This window comes from Meleagris gallopavo, chromosome 2 (genome assembly GCF_905368555.1).
Source record: "Meleagris gallopavo chromosome 2, MGAL_WU_HG_1.1, whole genome shotgun sequence".
NCBI lineage: Eukaryota > Metazoa > Chordata > Aves > Galliformes > Phasianidae > Meleagris > Meleagris gallopavo.
This window is the reverse complement of record NC_139405.1, coordinates 99,251,580-99,276,352: the sequence shown is the minus strand read 5'-3', so window position 1 is coordinate 99,276,352 and position 24,773 is coordinate 99,251,580. Positions and strand designations below refer to the sequence as shown.

The following is a 24,773-nucleotide window of genomic DNA, read 5'->3' as shown; positions in this document are numbered from 1 at the left end:
AGGACCATAGCATGTCGATCCCCAAACACCTCAGTGAACAGAGCACATAGATAGCAGCAAGCAGGATTAATATGACCGAGACAGAAAACAGCATTACATTTCAAAGAACTCTAGGAGTGAATAGCTCAAGGTAATGAGATATGAAGTCTTTCACTTGTAGGTCACCAGTTTTAATCCAGCTCTGATCACAACAAACGCTGGGCATTAATATCTGACAGCTGTCTTGCAGTGATGGAAAATGAGACTGTGGCCCTGCTTTAATTGCTAGTAGTATCTGCAAAATAAAACTTATCAACAGAATTGGTAATGCTGTTAACAGTCTAGGCAGGAAGGTCGAGGACTGACTGGGCACTGGGAGAAGACCTCTAGCCACCTGCCAAAAAGCTTCGTTTTCTGTTAGTGTCAAATTGAGATATCTCAAGGGCAATAAATCTTAATGAGGGAACAGAGGATAAAGAAAGAAAAAAATGGGTTGAAGAGAGCTGTGGAAACCCTACTGCCCTGAAACCAGATCAAGGGCCCGACCCCAAGCTGGTTCTCCCACTAACATAGCAGAGCAAGACCTGCTTATGCTGCCCACAGCTTCTCCCTGATACTTCCAAACAGAAGCCTGTCCAGCAGATGAGAGGGCAGACAGACTGAGCCATGGAGTGGGGGAAGGAAGGCAGAGAGCAGACCAAAGCAGTGAGTAAGACACTGAGAGGGAAGGAGTGAGAAGTGGATGGAGGATGCAGTTCTTATTCGCACAGTCAGAATCATGGGCCAGAGAATCATAAGAAGGCTGGGCTGGAAGGGACCCTAAAGATACTCTATTCTCAAAAATTATGAACAAGAAAACTCGCTGCTTTCTTAAGGCCTTTTCTTTAAAATAAGGGACAGGCTTGAATTTCCAAAGCCTAGATAAGCTACCTAGCATTCACATTAGAAAATGAGATTATTCTATAGCTTGTAAAACAGATCCTCCCACTTTGCTCTAATAATAGCGCCTTTATTGTTTGGAAGAGATTTAGCTTACTTTATCTGCCCTGAAATCACATAACCCATCTCAGTGTGTTACCAAGTTTCCCTCCGCAATGCCCAGCAAGAAGCAATCACACCCATCATGACACCTGCCCTTAAAACAGGCAGCTGCTCAAATAGGTGGCATGAGCTCTCCTCTCAATAGAAGGCTACTGAAGGTACTCACTGGGTAACCTGTTCAGATTCCAGCAGTGCAAAAGCTAGGTGAGTTAAACACCGCCTTTTGTAGCCAGAGTGGCTCTTCAAGCATTGCACAGATATTCTGCAAACGAGTCGTGATTTAATTTTTAATCAATTTTTTAAACTTCTCCATTTACTTTTGGAACTGCGCCAGTGACACACAGGAGTCACACTTCCAAGTACTTTGTACTCAGTGTTACCTTATAAAAATAGGGCTCTTTCCTATTGTATTTTGTAATTGCCCAAGGTCTACACTCGTCATTCTAACAGCTGCTCCAGCTGGTAGTCAGGGACAGGCTTATCAACAAGTGTTGTTGCCTTTTTCTCTTTGAATGCCTTCATTAAGAAGACAAAGAAATATACTGAAGTGGAGCAGGTCCAGGTGAGAATTTTCCCAATTTCTTGGTTAATCCATCCCAGTACTTTCCCTCCAGCTCTCCGGTAACCACTAGATGGTGATGGTGTACCCCACACTGACACCTCTCGCTTGCCTTTCTCAGCAAGAGCGAGGAAGGAGAAACATTTCGGCACACGGCACAGACCCGCGCTGTGATTTGAGTCACACAACCCAGATCTGCCTCACACCACAGCCAACTGCCTGAACTTGATACAGGCTTTTCTGCCGCAAAAGTTGCATAATAAAAAAGTGTAATGCTCTGGAAAAATGTCATGCCTGGTGTGATACAATTGACTCTGCAGGACTCCTACAAAAACAAACATGAGGAATTTGTGAGTTTCTGTAGACTTCAGTTAAAATAATCACATTCTGTCGCATCGAGCTGCATCAGCCTCTGTTGAATCTGGCTCAGTAATTGGCAGCTGAAATTTCTGCTCTCTCTCATGGAATTTACGTGTTCTGCTGCTCTTCCTTCAAGCGATGTAATTAAAAGAACCTGCTTAGCATAATTAATTTGCAAACAGTTTGGATGAAATGGGACTGTATCCCAAAAGCTTTTTCAGCTTTAAGTGAAACTACTTCAAGCCTCTCTTGTATGTCAACTTCTTCCATTTTGCATTTTAAAAGCTCTTCACTTTAAAAAGTGCTACAATTAGTAGCCCGGTTCTGAGTGGTGCTGCTGATGTAGAGCCAGATTCTATAGCTCACCCTGCACACTGCATCCCCCGGAATGCCCAGCCTCAGAGCAGTGGGAAGCTGCATAGTCAAGTGCTCTTCTACATGAGGCTTTCTGCTAAAATCAACGTATCGTCCTCAAAAATCCTCATCTTAAACAACAACACAGCATTTTAGACACGAAGGTGAATACTGCAGAAAGTCCTGCATAAAGCACCAGAGGAAACATCGAGAGAGGAACTCCTTTCCATTAGCAACAGCTGGGACTACAGTTCCTGCATGGCCGTGGAGGCTGGCCCTCAGCAACAACCCTCTACCCTAAACAGGGGATCCAGCCTACCCAATGCAACATCTACATCTAGCCTCTCCTTAATTTTATTGATTTTTTTTTACTGAGAACCTGTCCTCCTACATCTGCAATGCAGATTTCAGTTTTCTTGAGCTCTCTCCCATTACAAAATGCATTTCCAAGTAAGTGATAATAAATTGTTCATTTATGACATTAACAGCTTAGCTCTAGAGACTTTTAATTTCAGTACAATCACCGCTGTATGATAACAGCAGGCAACTGGAAAGCCCTACCCCCAAACCTCATTCAAAGCTGATCATCCCAGATTAGAAAAAAAGAAGATTATTTTAATGATCTAACTTGAGAAAAGATCACTTGGGTAGTTTTACAAAGAGGAAAGTACATTTAAGACATGACCCTGATGGACAAGTGATGCACTTCACAACATTTTTCATCGAATCTTTCAACCACATGAATTTGCATGGGGACTAAAAGACATGATGCCTGTCGGGGCAAGGGAAAGGGATTATTCCTTATTAAGATGGATGCGTTGCAGTGAAGCATCTATTGAATTCAGCCATAATGCAAACAGAAGTTACTTTGCAATGTTGTGTTTTCTACTTATTATATAATCTTGCCTGCTAATATTATTTCTAATTATGGTATGGTTGTATTGATTTTATAAATAGTTTTTTTCTAATGCAAGCTCTACAGTAATCAGGTAGCAAACTGGATGATACTTCTCAAAAGATCAGCAATAGGAAACACTTGGGAGTGAAGCTGCAAGATTCCACCTGTTGGAAGAAATGACCAATGCTATATGATAAGAAATGATCTGAGGCACTAAGCTGGTCATTCCTGAAAAATCCAACAAATCTAAAATGCTTCTAAAATGGGGGCATTTGAGCAAATGTAGTTATTCAGAAGAGCTATTATTTTATTAATGAAGTCCTATTCCACACCATGAACACTTTATCACATCACTGGACCGGTAAGGATACATCACAACAAAGAAGAATTAAATTCCTTATTAAGCTCTTTAACAAATGAGTTTAATTATTAAGGACAATATTGAATGCAACATCGAATGCATTAAACAAGGGATAGATAGCTTCAAGGGCAGCAGTCCTGGAGAAACTCTGTTGCTTTCTGTATCTCACAAAAGAGTGCCCATGATATTTCTCTGATATCTAAGAGAATGGTGTCTTTCCTGCATGAGGGTTTTGACAGGTGTGCCTGGGCTCACGTGAATCTTTGTTATGTAAAACCTGTAGGATTTTTTTGTTGCATGGAGGCTTTTATTCCTCTGTCCAAATGGTATGAATCATGGACATAGATTCAAAACTTATTAGGAGAAGTCAGAAAGACAGTTCCAAACATGCACACAGCTCAATCACATCATCTTTATTTCATTTAGTAAGCTGACAGCAAATACTGTCCAGACAGACACAAAATGACAGACTAAGTAGGACCTAGCAGTGACCTCAGCCAGAAGCTCTGACAGAGGACAGAGCAGAGCTACCCCTTTATTCAGTACAATGTGGAAGAGCTTGAGAGAGTCTGACAAAGACATACTAAAACCTAGAGTCAAAGCATCTTAGTGGGAGTTGGGAAACTAAGTTTAAATCCATTCGAGTAAGATTACATCTAAAACCTAGAAATATTTTAGGTGCTATAGTCTAAAGGTGGCAGGAACACAACCTTCATGAAAAGGCTGAGTTTTCCTTTGGTGTCTGGCTCCAGGAATCTGGAACAGAGGCACACAGCCATCTTCAGCCCAGCTCTTGGAATGCACATTTCCTGGAGAGTAGAGCTTAGCCTACAACTCCCTCCGTGGTATTTCTCCCTGGAGAAGCAGCTCTCTCCTGAGACTGTTGTCTCAACTGTCTCAGCTATGCCTATCCAAGAAGTAGGCACATACAGCTTGTGTGAATTAAAAAAAGAAAAATTGTTTCATGTTGAATTGTCTGGGTAGGTCAGCCATATCAAACCGTTCTTTGTTGTTTTTTGGTTTTTTTTGAACATTTATAGTATACAACAAGGATGGCCTGTGCATGTGTTATATACATGAAATCACTCCAAAAGTACTTTCCTTCTATGCAGACCTTTCTTGGAGCTTTTTTGCAAATCAGTCCACTCACAAATATCTCGCAGCATTTCCTTGGGAGTGGTCCAAGTACTTCAGGTAGATTGTTAGCACCCAGATTTCACTTCTGAAGCCAGAGCATAAGAAAGAGATTTTTAAGACACAGACCCTGGCACTGAATCACACATCCCAGATCCTTCTTTCTTGGTCAGAACAGATAAGGTATGGTTTTCTCACAAGCTGGCAAAAAGAGCAGAGAGAGCAAACACACTGTAGGAAGGGAGTCCCTAGCTTGTAAAAAGCACAGCCACCGCCTGCCGTCCAGAACAGCCACTGCTCACATCCTGCGTATTGATTACACACAGCACACATGGAGCCTTCCACAAGCAGCAGAAAGCCAAGCAACAGCCAGAAGTTCCCGACTGCACATCACAGAATAGCTCACTGACATCAGCAACCCTTCTTGGTGGCAAAGTGTTTTTATCTACAAAATGAAGATATCCTTTGTGGCAATGAGAGAAAGGCATGTCCTTAAGAAGCTAAAACACTGCTTCACAAGACCAGCCTGTGATTTATTTCTTCTCAGTTTAGTGAAGGATGGTTGTCCAGAAGAATTAAGGATTGTTTTAACAACTGAAACCGTCACAGCTTTTGGACTTGTTCCTGCTGTTTGTCCATTACAAGAACTGCATATAGTCATCTGACTATGACTTCCCCTTCTGTTCGGAGTAGACTGATCCTATTTTATCCGTAAGTGAAACAGCACTGTTTCTTATCCTTCAACACACAATAGTATTTTGTAAGGACGCTTCGGGAAGGCAGTTTGAAGAGAGATGAAACAAAGGCTATCTGCTTTTTCTGGATGTGCTCTGTCATTCCAGCTTCAAGAGCTTCTGGTTCAGGAGTAATAAGATAATCTTGTTCCCTGGGAGTCCCAGCTGGGTCACTGCAGGCACAGCTGCCAGCACAACCGTGAGCAAATGCGACCTCCCTCTGATCCCAAATCAGTGAAATCACTCATAGGATTCCTCATAAGGAATCACTCATCTAGTTAACCTGGCAAACAGGGACATGGTTCCCTCATGCTCCTATTTAACTGGGCTACTGAATAGAATGATAAATGCTTGCCTTGACTGGTGTCATCAAGGTGCAGTTGTTGCTGTTTTTATTTTATTTTGGTTTTGTTCTACTTACAAGCATTTTACTTGTGATCCAGAATGCTATTTAGTTTTTATCTTGCTTTTCAAGTGCTCCCCAGGTACATTTGCTCAAATTGTTTCAGTGAAGTTAAAACACATGGGCCCAGGTGAGAGCTCTCTTTAATGGAAGTCCTGGCATGAGAAATAATCAAATTATCTGAAGGTTTACTTTTCTTCCCATGGTTTTCCTCCACTGGTGCCAATGAGAAAATCTTTTTATTCCGAACACTTTAGGTTGGCACCTTCATGCACTGCTGTTCAAGAAGTAATTAGATCCCTCTTATGAATCATAATACATATGAGAAAAGGAAAGATAGCCATGCTCCTTGAGATAGAAATTACTCCTCTGAGAATAGCGCTAGGATTTTTAAATGAGATAGCCACTGCTTCTCATTACAGCTTTAGGTGTAACCAGAAGAAAAGACAGTTAAGGCTAAGAATACACTGCCCTTTAAAACAGCATTAACATTTTATAGTCAACAAAAGTAATAAAGCGCAGTGAGACATAGGAATCCAGAAAATCCAGTTAAAGGCCCAGCATGGATATAAAAGGGAGCAATTCCAAAGGCTGGCGTTGTTCAAGGGAGACTTGTTTCCTTAGAGTCCTCTGTAGCCAACAGAGTGCGAAGCGTTTCACATAGGGTCAGATTAGAGAATTTACAAGAGGTGACTCTAAAGAAATCCAGGTGACACTCATTTCCCATTTAGACAGCAACTCTGTTGGAAGGCTTTCAAAGACCAGTGAATGACATCCATCCAATTACCTTCATACACATGCCCACCTAATCCTCAGAGAACTCCCAGATGTGTGGAAGGAATGCACAGTGTTGCCTTTTGCCCAGCAGACCCCATTCACGTATTTAATACGTGAATCCCAGTGGATGATTTGCAGACCCCATACAAATGATGCTGCCAAAATACAGCTAAAGGAGACATAGCTACCCTGGTGCTGAAGAAAAAATCTGAGTTCAGTTAGAAAGAACCACTGATTTAATCTGATTTCTTGTATGTCATTTTTCCATGACACTTGCCAAATCTCCTTTTAAAAAGGACAGCACAGTTCTGTAACAGTAAGATAAACTGGTCCTGAATTTTCTGAATCATGTTAGAAATCTAGTTATTTCCTTCTTATTTTCCACTGCCATAAATGTGTATCTTTTTGCACAATATTCTGTTTCATTGCTTTTCAGCACCTAAATGTTTTGCCCAAATGTCACAACAGTTTCGTTGCCTTGTTTCAACAGGGTTGTTAGTAAAACTGTGTGCCAAAGTACAAGCAGTGTGTGAAACTTGCTTTGTTCCCCAGAACTCCAGCATTAAGGATCACGTTTACACATTTCCACACAAATACAAGGAGCTAAAGAAGGTACTAGGAATTTATTGCATAAACTGTCTGTCTAAAGTGACATTTTATTATGTTATATTCTCATCAGACTGTGTGTTGTAAAGTGCATAAAAAAGAAACCATTTTGTAGAAAACTTCTCTTAAATGCTCTAATAAAGACAGTAACTTCTTACTTGGCCTTTGAACGGAGTGTTTTCAAGAATTATAAAATGGCTTCAAAAGCAGAGAATAACCTGCAGCCTTTGTGGAACCTCTTTCTACATTATACCAAGTAGAAATTGTCTCTAAAATCATTCCATCCTGTCCTACTCACCATCTCAACATAGATACAAATAGAGATCAGCTCTTCTCTTCAGGGAATGATGCCACCCAGTTTGGGTGCGGGCAGTATTATGTGTCCTTCCACTACACATCCACAACTTCCTCCTCTTCAATATATCCTCTCTAAATCTGCCTGTGGCTACCAAAGGCTTGGCAATACTCAGCAGGCTTTTGCATTGTGGATTCTGCAGCTGTTGGCATTGTCCTTCTGCCCACTTTGAGTTTTTCGATCCATTTCCCCTCCATACTTTTTCCTCCTTAAATCCAACTGTAAGCCCTGCAGAGTAAAGGCCATCTTTATGCTGCGTGCAGGCACAGCACCACACGTAATGGATGCATCCTTAGCCTTGATTATGTTATTAACAGCAAAAACATTTCCAACATCCAAACCATGTCTTAGAAACCACCGGCGAAGTGTGTCATGCCAAATGCAAGATAAAAAAACAGCAGGCCACCATGAGGCCTCCCGTCAGTCTGCTCTCCTCTAGGCTGAACAAACCCAGGAACCACAGCTGCTCCTCACACCTTGCCCTCCAGACCTTTCACCACCTTTGTAGCCGAGTTTCTTTCTTCATTTCTTCACTCTTCTCCTTGCTCCCTGGGAGCTAACACTGCACACAGACCTAGAACTTCATGGTAAGATGCGTCAAAAACAAAACCAACCTGGCAACAGTTTATTTTTGAGAACAAGTCATCGAAATAGAACAAAATTCCAATTCACTCTAAATTTTCTCTAACACAACGCGTTACCTTTACTTACATGTTTCTATATTGGAACTCTATTGCTTTTATACGTTTTCCATAACAATTCTACGTATTTCCAAAACCACATACTTCACTCGTTATTTTAAGTGTATTACTCTTGTATATTTCTATCCATCCTTTTTACAGACCTGGGATTTAAATCCCAGCTTTGGCAGGTAGCTCAGCCCTGTTGCTTAGCAGCAGCTGAGACACATGTAAATGCAATAATGGAAATTCTCGCGGTTACAAAAGTGGAAAGCTCTTGCCTGCTAAAAGCGGATGTTTATAAATTGGCTGGAAGCAGAGTAAGTGGCAATATTAGATTAGAAAAATTCTTTCCAAACAAAACACAGTCTTGAATACAGAGCTGACCAGCCTGACACAACCTAGACAATAGACTGAGGTTAAAAAAAAAACCAACAAGAGTCAATATTTAATTATGATTGTTTTTATGTATTGATCACTGCAGCATTTTAACCACCATATGATTGCTACTAAAACAGATAACCTCCCATTTCATTTAGAGGGTGAAAGTCGACTGCAGAACTTTCACTGCCTTTACAGAACTGTGATTTCGTATTATCACAATTTATTTTATTAAAACCTACTTTTAAAAGCATGTCTATACACTCACAGAAATGAAATATCTATTATATCTCATGCTTCCTAATTCTACAGCAACAGTGAACTTAATAAGGTTCCTTGTCAACAATAAGGAACCTAAAATGGCCCCCAGATTGAAAGAAATGGATGAACATGATCCAGATCAAAGAAGAAGGCTGTACCTTCACATAGGTGCTGGCATGCAGCATCCTGGAGGGTTGTACCCACCTTCATCACTGCATGCATAAGGCCTAATCTTTGCATGTGCAGGATACAATTTAGCTTAGAAGGTAATTGTCCACGTCTAAAAGCTACAAAACTTGAGAGTCCCTTTATAGTGAGTATAGAATAGTATTTCCAGAGAAACAGTACATTCTGCCAAAAATGAATGTCTAAGATGAGATACATTCTTCTGAGAACTCTCCTCCTGAGTACACTGCTCATCGAAGATACTGGGGTGGTTTTATATATAGCAGATGAAATGAATCATTATTTGGAAATGCCTCTCTCTTTCCATCGACCCTAGTGAAGCCTCAATGATAAACTAACCTTCAGATTCTTCAGAAGATTATATCTGTGCAGGAGCTCAAAGGCACGGATGAGTGTGACTAAATAAACAATGTCCTGCATTTAAACTCACAAGATCTGAGCTCTGTGCTAATCATCTCCAGAAAAATTGCTTTAAGTCCACTTCTAACCCAAACTGGTTCTTACAGTCTGTAAAGCAGTTATTTTGACACCTAGATCTTGTGTGGTACTCTATTGAACTAAACATAATTACAAATATCATATTCTAGTCTGCAATGCCACATTGCCAGAGCTCCAACTCCTTTTGTTATTTACACGTTGCATATGTACATATTGCACAAGATTGGATTTATTCATGTTTAATTTCTTTCCCAAGCTCTGTTCAGCAGAAATTCACATTTCAAAACTTCTTACTGTAAACATTTGATAAAATGTTTTATTTATTTCAATGGAATACCATTTTTTTAATGATTTTTTATCCCTTCTAAATATGATGGTTTGTCAGCTCATCTCACTCATTCTCTATGCATTTCCATCAACTGTGTCTCTGGATCCCATGAGAACACTTTGATTTTGTTGCTAAATCTAGAAATATGATAATCAACAAATATTTCTGGGTCAAACCCATTGTCACAGTGTCTGTGTGTCCCTAAGAAATACTGATGCAATTAACAGTGATTTGCCACTCCAACTACCAGCAAGAGAGATATAAAATATAGTTTGGTTTTCATAGATGTTTTTTAATTGTTCCTCTTTAAGATCTTTATGAAAGACAATCAGTTACACTAAAAGAAAAAACAAAGCAGGAAAAATGCTTAATACTTGTATGGTGTTCCGTATTTTACTGCTGTACAAACATTAACTAATTAAGCCTCACAATACCCAAGCGAGGAATGGAAGGAAGCATTATTATGGTTATATATAACAATTATACTGTCTCATTTAGAATTTCCTGGCTTGTGACTTTTAAAGTAGTTATTATAATTATCATAAAACTAATAAAAATCAGAAACAATCATGTTTTTTGTGGTATGAATCTGCACTAAGTCAAGCAAATAAATAGCTTACAAATTCTAATGAGCACACTTTTTTTCTAGCCATCTAACAGTTCATTGGCACTCTTGAGAGATATAGTTAGATAAGCTCTTTTAGAGAATGGTTTTTGCCTTCCTTCTCCTATATTTATCTTGTAGTGACATGATTTGCCCATTGGAGATGCCTTTGCTCTCCAGTCATAGCACGTTCACTAAGTTTCCCCTGTAATACTAGAACTTTCATGGTCTATGGGAATAAAGTCCATTTTAATAATTATGCAAAAGTGTCATACAACATTTGAGCTTCAAACTGGCTTCATCATTATGGCCAGGCACTGCAAATTATAAGGAGCTAACCAGATAAGCTTCTGGGAAAAGCCTCCATGTAAGGATAATTTGGAAAAGGTTCTCAGGTGGTTTCCTTTAGTTGGAGGGACAGCAATTGTGATTTCTTTCTTCTTTTTTAATTATGTAGTATAGACCCATTACATGTACTAATGCACATACAGTGAATCCAGCAGAAGATAAGAAGGAGGACTAGTCTAATGAACTGAACAGACTTTTAATACTGTTTTGTTGGTAGCTGCTGAAAAAATAAAGGAAGTGAAAAGATCCGATAATATTAAGCAGGTAAGGCCTTGCCTTGGAAAATTAATATTTCTAACAGGCAATCCTGAGATCAGGATTAGATCACTACTCAGTCTTTTAGGCTGCCATGACTACATGCATACTCCAACTAGAAATCATGCTTATAGTTCATCTGCCTAAAGAAAAGGTAGTCATTATCAAATGCCATCAACAGAGGTTTTCCATAATCTAACTCCTTTTTTTCAGAGAGATGGCAATACTTGATAGCAGATTGCTTGTCTGCGGAAGTTACCAAGAAAGAAGGAATTTTAAAGCAAAAGATAAAGAGCAATGAACATGTTCCCATCATGCACACACGCACACACACAAAAGAATTGCAAGGCCATCTGTCGTTCCTTTCAGGAGTATATCATATGTTATGAAAGAAGAAACTGGTAAAATGCAATCCAAGCCTTGGTCCCACAGAAGGTGTCAGATCTCCCATGGATTTCAGCAGGACTAGTGGCTATTCAATCTGTTCACTTATAACCTAAGGAACAGCTATTTAAAGACAGCAATACAGTTACTATCAGAACTATATGTTTATCACAAATGTATAACCTACTATAGGGAACCTCCCGTAGCAGGGGCATTAGACTAGATGTTTCCCAGAGGTCCCTTGTAACTGATTCTGTGATAACATTAAATATGGAATGGATTCTCTAGATAATGTCCCCCTTAACAACACTCCCTTCATCACCTGTCTCAAGGATTAAAACAAGGTTATAAAAACATATGCCATTTTAAACAGTTCAGTGTCTATAATGAGATTACACTTACTTTATTTCTTCTCTTTTTGCTTTCCTTTCACTACTCAAACTTGTACTGTTTGACACCACAACCACCTGATTGAAATTACTGCCAAAAAAATTAACAAATAAAATGGAGGAGAGGAGAGGAGAGGAGAGGAGAGGAGAGGAGAGGAAGAGAGGAGAGGAGAGGAGAGGAGAGGAGAGGAGAGGAGAGGAGAGGAGAGGAGAGGAGAGGAGAGGAGAGGAGAGGAGAGGAGAGGAGAGGAGAGGAGAGGGGGCAGAGGCAAGGCAAGGCAAGGCAAGGCAAGGCAAGGCAAGGGGAAAGTTTTTTTTTTTTTTTTAACTCTGGCTTAAAAGAAAAAAAAAAAGACAGGGGTAGAGTGTTCAGAACTCTGTATGCCTGACAGTCAGGACTGTGCAGGACCCTGGAGATAACAAGGTTGCATCTTCTGTCCCACTTTAGGAAGAGGAAGGGTATTTTGCTCCTTGGGGCATAAAACATATATTTCTTTACCATACTGCATTCTGTTTTTACCCAGCGATGACAAGAATTGAGGCCCTAACAAAATGTATGAGTTTCAAGAACTCAAAAAGTGCATTTATAGTCCATTGTTGATCATACTAAAGAACTACTCTCACTTTGGTCAAGCTCCTCCTCCACTGAGAGAACAGATTCCTTTTCCCATAAAAAGTTTGGTGGTTTTTGGTGTTTGTTTCTTTTTCCTCATGTTTTCCCCTTGCTCTTTCGGCTCCAAGATGTGCATTCTTCTCTGCACAGTGACACGACTTCAGCTGTCTGTTGACCCAGCTGTTACACCAACATGCTGACAGTGAAAACTGGAAGAGAATGAATCCCCTAGTACTCTGCACCAAATGCTTCACTAGAGAGCTATGCTGACTCACTCACACCACACATGGGATTTTTACACCATTCCACATTTTTACTGGGAGGAAAGGAGAAGAGAAAAAAGTGTACTTGATCAGTGTTGTACTTGGGCAGTAATATTTGCCATCCCACCAAAATAAGCGGTCCTCTCAGGACTGTGTACTTGCTTTTGTAGTAAATATGTAGGACAGCATTTCTACGAATCTGGAAACTGAGAAATCGTCCACAGTATTCTGGGAATATGAAGAAAGCATGGGTATGAACCCAAAATAGATGAGAGAAAAAAAAACCCAACCACAATTGAGATGAACAACCCCGTGCAAATAAAGAACACTGGATGCATGTATAGAAAATGGAAACGAGTAATTGAAAACTGCCTGCAAGCATGTCCAGTTAGAGATAAAGCACAGATAATGTTTTCGTAGGGATTAACTGTTCTTGACCACTTTTCCCACATGTAAAGCACAACACAATTTTTATTCAGATAGGTTCATTTGGCAGCCTCTTTATTTCCAGCAAAAACTGTATTTATTGTGCCTGTGCAAAAAAAATTCCACTCTTGGATGAAGCCAGAATGTGGTTCTTTCACCTCACATTGACAATCGCCTGCTGGATAGAGCTCAAGAGCTAATTTCTCACTGACATTTCCCTTCTACAGAATCCTATTAGAAGTTTGTGTGCCAAATTAATCATTTCTAAAAGCCTTTAATACATTTGGCTAGGTGTTAATGTAATTTTTTATAATGAGTGTGTTAAATTCTGTCTTTGGAAACAGATTTGATTACGCTGAAGAAACATTATTCTTACAGAAAGAGGTAATAAAGAGGTGTATGACTTTACGAGGAACTGCTTCATACAAAGACTGTATTTCCTCCATTTTTGTTAGAATTATTTTTTTATTCAGCTTTATTGCCCTGAACCTGCTGGAGATTTTCTACTTAATCTTCAAAGAGTAAAGACGGGGTTTCCACACGTGTTCTTTTAGACCATATACTCTCTTTCATGTTCTTTCATGTTTAAGAACAGCCCAGCTTAGTAGATGCTGGAAACAGCGATGATACTTATTCTCCCTGCTCTTGGCCATGCATGAGAACAACTCCAGAATTTATGCCTGTGAAAATAAAATCAGGCCCATTAAACATCGTTTGCCTGCCATGCAGGAAAACTCCAGGGGAAAAGAATCTTAAAAATAAATGAGCAGAAGGACTAATAGACCATAGGGGCTAATTTGCAGTGTGGATTTGGCAGTACTAACAAAAGGCCAGCAATTTGTTGGGCAACCCACGTTACACACTGTATTTGTAGCAAGAACTAATTGATAGATAAATAATTGCTTCAGTAAGCCAATATTAATATAGCATCCTTACAATTAAATAATGTAACTATTTCCATTATGAACTCTCATATTCGGAATCATATTTCAGATACCAGCAGTTCTTCCAGTTCAAAAACAATAAGACATTAGATAAGCTTTGAAGAGCTGGTCCCAATTTAAATTGCATTTTTTAGCTGACTTTTTAAGAACTACCTGATACTGGATTTCAGTACGTTTACCTTTCTCAGACCAAGTGTCACTGAAGCATTAAAAAATCATGTATAGACTTTATATTTAAAGGAGTTAAATACTGGAAACCATGAACTTCTAAAGCAATAAATGGAGAGTTGAGGAGTCCCTCCTGTACAAATGAGCAACAAAAAAGATGAGAAGAAAATTTGTTCAGTAAAACAACTGTAATGTTGATGCTTAGCTGTACCCTTCTGTACCTTTAGATGTGCACAAAATAGTAGGGCTGTATTTCTGCAAGACATCTTTGGGATTTGGTCACCGCTGTGCAAGTGTGAACTCAAGGCAGTGGATCACTCTCATCAAGAAACTGGAAAAAGTTTAATTTGTGCCTAAGTTTGTAACAGATTTACCAGCCTACATGTAATATGAGACTCAATGAGCTGAAGAAATTGGACCCTGAGGAAAGGAGCTGTGTTTTACTTGTAAATGATGTTAATCAAGTCGAGGGCACAGCACCTGACCAGCATCTGTGAGAAAGAAAGCGAGAAGCTGTGATTTAGTGGGAGGAACATCTGCATCCCTTCCTTTTAGGGCAAAGGCGTGTGTGTGTGGGCAGGGAGACTCTGAAGGGAACCGAGGACACAAGTATTTCCCTGGGACCACATCCAAAGAACATCACCTTCCAGCTACCACTGTTTAGCAGCTGGCTGAGAAACAGCTGGCTGGAGTTTATTCCAGTGAAAACAGAACAATGCTAGGAGGGAGGATGGCTTCTGAAGTCATCTGCGGGCTTTACCTGCAAGGCTTTCACTGCACAGTATCTGGTTTTCATTAATGACATAATCGTCTGCACTGACACGCATTATAAAATCAGGCACTGTTAATTGCTACATTAACAAACATCAACACAACTAAAAGTGTTTCCATTACCAAAAAGGTGTAATAAGAAGAGCACAGACTTAGTCAGCACGGGCACACAAAATACTGCAAACTGGAGCGTGCAAACATGAAAGGATGGCTCCTTACTTTTAAGTAGTTCTTAGGTATTTGGCATGAGCAGTTTGACAGGAAGAAGCAAAATAGTGAATAACCTTCAAAGAAAGCTGTGATGAGCCATGAGTATGCATACAGATGTGTAGTTTCTTACTAAGGAATAATAGTATTTCTAGGACATATCCTTCCAAGGGGATACAAGTACCTAGAAATAACTTGGTAATTAAATAAGCTTCTATTGAAAAATGCTGACAAGCTCCATGTACAATCTTATTTCAATTAATTTGCTACAATTTTTTAAAGTTTTTTTTTTTTTTTTTTTTTTTAAACTAGCCCAAATGGACTTTGATACTCACTTTGAGGTGAACTGTAGTGTTGGTTCACACTTCTGCCTATACTGCTGTTTCTGTGGACTGCAAGGAAGTTCTGTTTAAAACTGATTATTCAATTCTGGGCTATCAATGCAACCAGACAGTCAAGTTTCATGGCTTCTTATACAGGTGGAGTTCACACCTAACTCTTCTGAAAATGTTTCATTTGTATGTCTGCAAAACGGCAACAGTCTCTTCTCATCCAAATTTCCTTGTGTTGATTACTTGATCTTCCACATCATGTTTTTTCTCATTTTGTTTTGTTTGTGATTGAATATACAATTAAGATAGCTAATTCTCATGGCAAGTAGCGGTAAATCATCAATTCAGCAATCAATAGGTTTGTCAGTGAAAAGTCTATTCCTATGAGCTTTAATTAAACACAAAAAGATGGAAATTTACTCTCATTGAAGAGAAATAAAGTTGATATCCCAAGGTACTGGAAATGTTCAGACTATGATTAGTAGGGACCTGACTGGAATCTCAACTACTGTCTACACGACGACAAAAACTGAATTTAAACTAACAACCAGCTGAGCTTCCAGGATTCTCCATAGCCCAGAACCCTCTTAAAACACCTCTCATTTCATTGCCTGCATATCTACAGCTACCCACAGCAGCATGCACTGCAGTGCTAACTGTGACATGCCATGTCTAACACCACAAGCACATGATGCAAGCTGAGATGCAATGGCTAGCCAGGAAAGCAATGTTCCAAACTAATCGAGATCCTATAATTTTTGAGTATTCCTACCCATTTACAGCAACTCACAAATGTCTGTCTGGGAAGTACAGAGATTTATTATTACTAAGGTAGTTTTCTAAAGGAATGATGTGTTCACTGGAGGGAAGAGACTAGAACGAGGCTGAAGATGTGGCGTGGAGCCAGAGATTTACTCTTGGAGTAAAGTGAAGACACAAAGAGTAACGTCAAGCAAGTGATTCAGTCACTGATTTCTTGACTATCCACACATAATACAGAGAGATTTTAGGCTCTATTCATTTTAGTTGATTGCTAAAGAAAAGAATATATCTTAAAAAAAGACAGTTAATATCACTAAAACCTCTGCACTATGCAGACCTGAAGGGTTTACACTAGTTTGTGAGCAACCTGCCTTGCGATGAGAAGGAAAACCCTGAGGTGGTATGAAGGGAGCAAGGAGACACAAGATTTCAGGGGGGAAGAAGTCCAAATTACTTGAGTTTTGTAACAGGTTTCAGAAAGGCAGTGAACTACTGATCAGTCCTGACAACTGCTCCAAGGACTACCGTAATACTGTTAAAATAAGTATCAGTACAAGAAACACTAAACCTGAACACCATGACAGCTCTGAAACCTGGCTCTGACCACGGGTTTGTTTTGCTGTTGGTCTTTTTTTGGAAGTCTTTGACATTTAGGTGTTAGAAGTGGCTGTCTCCTTCATGGCTGCACCACACTGTCTGTATTATCCTTCAGGGGAATCATAACTGTATTCATGAATGCAGTGTTTTCCTACAGAAATAATTACAGCATTCGAAATTCATTGTTTTGGTTTCTTTGAAGGAATCCAACACAAAGCAAAATTAAGCCATAAAAAAACAAAGTTCCTTATAAAAGGGCATGAGAATTTTTTGGAACCGTCTAGCTTACTTCAAAAATAATAACAATAAAAGAACAAAAGCAGATTTACATGCTGTTGTTGGAGAATTTATTCAGACTGGCTTCTTTTATCACGATAAGTTGTAAACTAGGGATGCATGTACGTGGTGAGGTTTTTAAGCATTCAGCTGGACTGCCTTGCCCTGACGGACATATTCTTTTCAATTCTTTGGACTCCATTTTAGTTTAAACACTTCAGGAATCACACACAACCACTGCACTATTCAATACTTAGTAATAATCAGAGGTTTTATCCAAACCTTCAGACCCCACACATCTGAGACTTCAAGCACTGGAGATGCCTTCAGACAGCTTTACGGATCTGTGACCACCCCTCCTTCCTCTCATGGAAGGGGTGTTAGCATAACTGAATTGTTATCAGCAGGGCTCATTCCACGGGCCTGGACACTATCCATAGCACTATAAAAATAAATGAATTTTTCCTTCTTGCCTCCAAAACTACTCTTCTAATAATGTCAGGACCCTTACACTCACCATTCATCCATTCAGATTCAGCTTTTAAATAACTGCTTCCTTCAGTGACATTTAGTATTGTGTATGTTATTATACTTCAGGAGAGGAGCTCTCCATACAGCAGATCCAGCTTGAAGAAATGGATTTTAAAGCAGCTTGCACCAGACTTGGCAGGACTCAGGGTGACAAACAATTTCAAGAGTTCAGTGCAGTTCTAAGTTCTAATAAGAATCAGGAATGAAAAATCTCATTAATTTAAATGAAGTTAAGATTTCAACCTGAAGTGAATCTATTCTACCTTGTCGAAGGTTCTTACAACCCAGTGTTGTGTTTAATGGCCATAATTACAGAAGAGTTCATTATGCAGTGTGCCAGTCCTCTTAATTACTATTCTCATTCTACTTTGTAGCTTAAATGTAAATTCTTGTTTTTTTTACTGTATTTTATTCTTCAGTACAGTTGTTCATCTTTAAAGCTCTGTATACTAAAGACAGACTTAAAAAGATGTTCCATAAAATGACTTCCAGTCAGTGTTTTTCCTGGGATGTGTGCAAGAAGAAATGCAGCAGAAAGGCACGTTACCAGCATCCTTCCCTTCCCCAAATAATTCAGTCAGCTCCAAAATTAACACTGCCTTTGGGGTTTGTTTGATTTTGTTTTTATGTGGAAGGAGAATTCTGGGCCTTTGTTTGAAAATTTGCACAGCACAATCTCAGCTTCTGTTTGAAACACGTAACAAACCTCTTATGTGGTTTTCTAGAAGGCCTGCGTTTTGGCAGAGCACCTATTTGTGTTTATATGGAAAAAGAGGAGGAGGAACAATAGGAAAAGCAGTTTGCAAGGAAGGTGAGAGGGCAGCAAGACCATATCTTTTTTTTATATGTATTAACCAAGTTCTGTATGAAGAGCAATTCTCGTCTCTTCTGGTCTTAACTTTACAACAATCCAATCAGTCTTCAAGGCTGGACTGCAAATACATTTGCTTTTCAGCAATACTCTACATTATAGAATCGCAGAATCATAAAATGGCCTGGGTTGAAAAGGATCACAATGATCACCTAGTTCCAACCCCCTGTTATGTGCAGGGTCACCAACCACCAGACCAGGCTGCCCAGAGCCACATCCAGCCTGGCCTTGAATGCCTCCAGGGATGGGGCATCCACAGCCTCCTTGGGCAACCTGTTCCAGTGTGTCACCACCCTCTGAGTGAAAATCTTCCTCCTAAGATCTACCCTAAATCTCCCCTGCCTCAGTTTAAAACCATTCCTCCTTGTCCCATCACTATCCACCCTAGTAAACAGTCGTGACTGTTTTCCTCTTTTCAGTTCTGCTATATTAATTTTCCTTTCTCAAAAACTTCAATTGCACTTCTACTGAAGGCTTTTTTCCTCTTTAAGCCTCATATATTTCTAACTATTCTGCCTGTAGTTGTCTCAAATGTGTGGATTTTGACTAAATATTTCGGGAATGCCTTAAGGATCTTCACCTAGCAGATTGTTCTACAGTCCTCCCACCAAGCAAAACATTCACTGATGCCAGTATCTAACTCTTATTTCTTACTACATGCACTGCTTCCTGCAGAGCCGCCCTGTAATGGCCCTAGACCAGAGATATTCTTTGCTTTGCTTGTTTGCATCCAATGCTATTTCTAATTGACTCTAATGTAACAATAATGGTTTTATTATCCCATATCAATTTAAAAAATTCAATAACACAGCAGTACTATTAACCTGTTTAACGATTTCTAGAATCATATTTACAAATAAAGACATACGTATGTGGTTTTCTGAGTTGCAGGTAACATTATGCGCCCTACTGTGCAGGAACACACTATCTCGTTGTCCAGGAAGACTGCAAGCACTGTGAATGTCATTTTTTGGAAAGTATCAGCAGCATATATAAAATCAATATATCGGTAGATACATCAATATTTTTTATAATCTGCCTGATCTTTAGCAATACAGCAGTACTGGCATAGTATTCCTACAAATTACTCTTGTTACAGGGAGAACTTCAGTAGTCAGATGGCACTTGTAAAACCAGCACAGCTCTTCCAGTTAGCAGAGATATATCTCAGGAAAATCAGTTTTTACCAGAGTAACTGCATCTATGCTCAGGTCATCTGCAAGCACAGTAGTGATGTTCTGGATTTCCACTTTTTAACATGCATTGAGCCTGAAATGAAGCTGTAACCTAATATTTCAAGGAGCAATGTGCCCTCTTTAGAAGGATGCTACTCCATCTTGAAAATTTGGATAAAGAAGAAGATGCAAATATACCCATTTACATTTCAACAGATTTTTGAGTCTTTTTTTATGCACATTAAAATAAGCAACTAGAAATCAATTCCCTTCAAGGCAGGAAATATGAGATAGAAGCCAAAAATACGACAGTTATTTGACTGTAATTTATCAAATGGCATTACTATATTTTTCAGTTACATGCTATCTATAAAGCCCCAAAACATAGCTAAATAATAGATGTGCAATAAATTCACTGAGCAACACACTTTATTTAATGCTAGCATTATACCGTGACTTTCAGCCCTTCCCTTCCAGGTAAAAGGACCATTGGTGCTTGTTTCTGCTATTAATAATCCAGAGGATATACTTCTTGTGTCCAGTGACCTAGTTCCTACAAGTATCACAATATAGAGGCCTATTTTCCAGTTAATAAACGTGCATAATTCCTGTGAATATTACTACTGTTTATGCACACTTGCACACTCTAGGGCATATTCATCTAAACTCAGCGATTTCAAAACATCTGAAGCAAAATTTATTTGGCCCTCTAGACTGAAAGAAACCCTAAATAATGATGGGAATAGTCCAGCATGTTTTATTTGTATATTTTATTTTAATGAGAATTTTGTATATTAATTTCTTCATCTCTCTGCCCACAATGCTAATGTTTTACATAAGATAGAAGAACTAAAGAGTTCTCAGGATAAAATAAAAAACAAAGCAACAACAACAACAACAACAACAAAAGAAACATAAAGAGAAGAAGGAAACAAGCAAGGATTTAGCTTAATGGCTAGAACATTCACTTTGGATATACAAACCATAGTTTCCAGACTGTCCACAGACCCACTAAGATACTTAATACTACTTCTAGCAGCAAGAGTTTGGTTGGAATGCTGTGAGCACACCAGAAGGACTCATTTCATCACAGGTAGAGAAAGGATGCAGGGGCAGTATCAGCAGATTCAAACTCCTTACAGAGAACATGGTAATTGATTCCAGATTTCCTACAGCTTGAAGAGTTCTTAAAGCAGAGTGGTAAAGATAAGGCTCTCATATTACCTTCCTTAAGAGAAAAAGTTAAAAGGACTCCAATCACCTGATTTTGCTTTCACTTCTAAAGTCCTAGATATTTCTCTGCAGGAGAGGCGTGAAGGATACCACTCCCACATGGAAACAGATGCATATACCCTGAAGAAATGTTGAGCCTCAGACACATTCCTGTCCTGAGCATTATCCTGTGGTTTTGCTTCGGCATACTGGCTTACTGCAGGCTGCCTTGATGTTTAACTTTCTCAGAATGGCATCCACGAGTTTCTTCTGCTGCCATGCTCTGTGTAGGCTGCTGGGGCAGCTAATGTGGGGCAGCATTTAAATCTTTTGGTGGTTCTGGGCCTACAGAGCATAAAGAAGTCATCGGGAAATTAACTTGAAAATTGTACAAGCCTTCAAGTAGTTCAGCACTTGGAGTTAGACATGAGACCTAATAACTGACCAAAGATTCTGCATCTGAACAAGAATCTGTGCACCAAAAAGCATACCAGAAGTTTTGATGAACCTACAAGACTACAAGCAATGCTAAAAATACAACAGTAACAATTATATTTCTTCTTATTTGGTTTTTATTTAAAAGATTGTTCTTGATGAAATATTTTCTATAAACACTGCCACTTAAAGCGCTGCAAATAATTTTTGTGTATAGTCCATTTGCACAACTGCTATTTATTTTAAGAATTGCCTGATTTGTATTCCTAATGGAAACTTCAATAGCAAACATTTCCATGCCAAGCTACAGTAATTCCCCCTTTTAATCAATACAGTCTTCATCTACATCAGTAAACAGCACAGTACAATCGACACAAATAGGCAATGAATCAGTTTGTGTTGAGGACCTGACATCCACATCACACATGTTCCGGATGCTTTAACTCAGACCAGTGCTAGCCTGGACCTATCGAGTAAGTGCATGCCTATGAGCAGGCATTAGAAACACTAATACATTAGGTATGATTCCAGGATGCATTTTCTAAAAAAGTTTCATCCACAAAAATGCAGCTTCTGTGCCCTAGGATTATGCACTCACTCTGTAACTGTGCAAAATATAAAAAATAAAAAATAAAATAAATAGTAACAAGAGATAATCAGGACAATTCACCTTAAAATAATGCTCCTGGGAATCCTAAAATATGTTTGTATGTTTTTTTCCTTAAGCTGAGGATATCTTCCATTGTATATGAGTACAAGAAAAGAACTTCCTTAGCATCTTAGTACAATGGCCAACACCCTTTTACCAATCCATGTCAAAATGTACGGAAATCTTCTTCAATAAAATCCTATTCCGACCAAGAACTAAAACGTCATCTCTCCCACTACAAGTTCACACAGAGAAATTACAAATCAAAATCAGCTTCACACCTGAATACTCATCAAAGGAACTGAAATGTTACAAATGTTTGGATCTCCTGTTGGTGGCTTCCCCTGCAAAGATTAAACGTTGAGTTTGGGTTTTTGTCTGCTACAGGCAGAACACCCTACAGACAAGAGGTCCCCATGACTGACAACACTCAGACTATTAGTTTCTCAGACAGCCGAGGGCCATCAGTTTAGAAGAAATTCTGTGGCAGAAGGAGAAGTAAAGCTCTGGATTTACTACAGCTAATCGTATTTCTCTTCTGCAAACTAGAAATAAATATATGACAGCGACATTACTGAGCAGATCTCACAAAGCATAACTACCAAAGCAAGGGAGACCATCTTATTTGGTGTATACTTCTAAAAATATGTAAGGTCATAAAACGAAAAGCCAGATACTACAGCTCCCTAGGAGTACAGGGCTGTCTCCAAATTTCAGTACTCTTGTACTCTTCATTTCACATTCTGCAGTAGCATTTTGTAAATTTAATACTGAAATTACTCTCTGATGAGTGAAGTATCTCGTGAATTATCTGTGAATACTTCAAACAGCCTTTTGAAGGGAGGAAGTCCTAGCAGCTCCGAGCTATTTCGGAAGATATTATCCCTCACTACACATAAAATCATAAAAAAAAAGAAAAAAGAAGAAGAAAAATAGGCAGTTTGACAGAAAGAAATTTATGATTTCTAAAGAGTTAAACACTTGACATACTTTATTAGGAATATTTCATAGAGACCATTTACATTCCTCAGAAACACGTAAGAGAAATTATTAGATGTCTAATCTCAGGATTGTACACCAAGTACTATTTAAAATAGAAGCTATAAATTATCAGTCAATAACAAGCACAATACCTGAGGCAGTAAAAATTCTTTCAACTGAAAATAACAGTTATTAAAAAGTCAGTCTTTTTTAAGAAAAGGATTGTGAGGCAACATCTCTAGCCATTAATATTAAAATATGTAGACAGAGGCTTATTTACGTAAGCTGAACTTAGCAGTTTTTGCAAGGGCACTCATTAAAAAGAAGGAGCTAGGTGAAAATTTACAGTCATCTGGTTCAGGGCTGAAGAATTTCAGGATTGGGCTCTAGTACACGTTTAAGGAAATAGACAGTCCCACTTCTCTGCAGAAATCGTCCTCAGTATTAACTACTCACATTTGAAAGGCTTTTTTAAATTTTATTCAGCCTCACATTGTATTTATGAACTGTTCTGATCCTGTTCTTCATCGCTGCTATCCTGTATTTTCCTAATTAGAATTACTTTGAAGTCTCTGACCTTCAGGCAGACAGTCGATTCTGAATTAAAATATAATTATCTTTGTAACATGAACACACTTTTAATTCAGCCCCCATGCACTTCATGTTACAGAATAAATGCATGCTAAATATAAGGAAAAGGCTACATTACATTTGATAAAATAATAAAGAATTAGAAGATAAACTGAGCAACCTGGCTATCAAGAGACAGTAGAGAAAAAACAAAGGCAGCACTTAAAATTTAGAGAAGGAAATTCTTTGTACACAGTGCATAATTTATCTGCAGGACATACTGCCACAACACCTCAGCAGTTTTGCTGGAACTAACAGAAGGACAATGTAGGTCCATCAGTCACAGGGTTTATATTCCAGTGGTACTACAGAGGCAGTGTATGGTTTACTGACCTGAACTGCAACCACTCACTGAAGGTGAAACAGGCCCATAAACTACAGAAAGTGCATTTCTTTGCATAACTCACAGGTTTTTTTTCTTAAACTTTTGGTTCCAGTTACTGTAGCTATCAGAAGAGTTGGCACAATGAGGGCAACACTTCCTATTAACCTCTCTGTATTCACCATTGCTTCTCCCAGGAATTCCTTAGTCTAGAAGAAGGGCAGCTCAAGACCATGTGCTGCTTTGCACTACTTGTAACCTCTTGTAAAGCCAAACAGAAGGAAATTAATAACTTACCTTTACATAAAGCTGCTGAAACTCCTCAAGGTTCAGCCTACCACTTGGACAGTCCTTTAGAAATCCTTTGTACCACTGTTTTAGCTCATGTTCGTTGAACTCCGTGCTCTTCACCAGATCTTCCATCACCTCAGGGGCCAGCTTGCTATTCTGTTTCCCCATTCTGCCTTAAGAAGAAATAAATTAATATAATTAGCCAAGTTGCTGTGATCATTTTAAACTTGATTAGGGACGAAGCTCAAACGCATCACTTGTTTTGCAGTCACTCGCTGCTGCTTTTAGTCAAACACAGCTTTACAGATTCCCCCAGTGAACAAGAAGCTAGGCTATGTATGAACATCAGAGAATGAAATGGTGAAAAATACAACGTACTTCTATCATTCAAGGCCTGGACACGGACGGCTCATCTACCTTCAAATTAATGATGAAAAGAAATATCTTGCCTTTAATAACAATATCACCTAAGTGAAAGATTTATTTTCTTTCTGATTTGGTG

At 39.0% G+C, this 24,773-nt stretch overlaps 2 protein-coding genes across 7 annotated transcripts in view; both read right to left on the bottom strand.

Moving 5' to 3' along the window:
• Nucleotides 1-24,773, bottom strand: part of KCNS3 (potassium voltage-gated channel modifier subfamily S member 3) — a 444,844-nt gene that overhangs the window by 188,350 nt on the left and 231,721 nt on the right. The gene's annotated exons all lie outside the window — the stretch shown is intronic.
• Nucleotides 1-24,773, bottom strand: part of VSNL1 (visinin like 1) — a 76,628-nt gene that overhangs the window by 18,629 nt on the left and 33,226 nt on the right. For 4 of the 6 annotated variants that reach the window (XM_085218065.1, XM_085218064.1, XM_085218068.1 and 1 more), the window contains exon 2: nucleotides 24,278-24,444. In XM_085218065.1, the coding sequence (XP_085074191.1) occupies nucleotides 24,278-24,439 (162 nt within the window). In that variant the 5' untranslated portion in view covers nucleotides 24,440-24,444. The remainder of the gene's footprint in view (nucleotides 1-24,277; nucleotides 24,445-24,773) is intronic. The other 2 variants (XM_085218067.1, XM_085218066.1) reach the window with 1 other exon arrangement.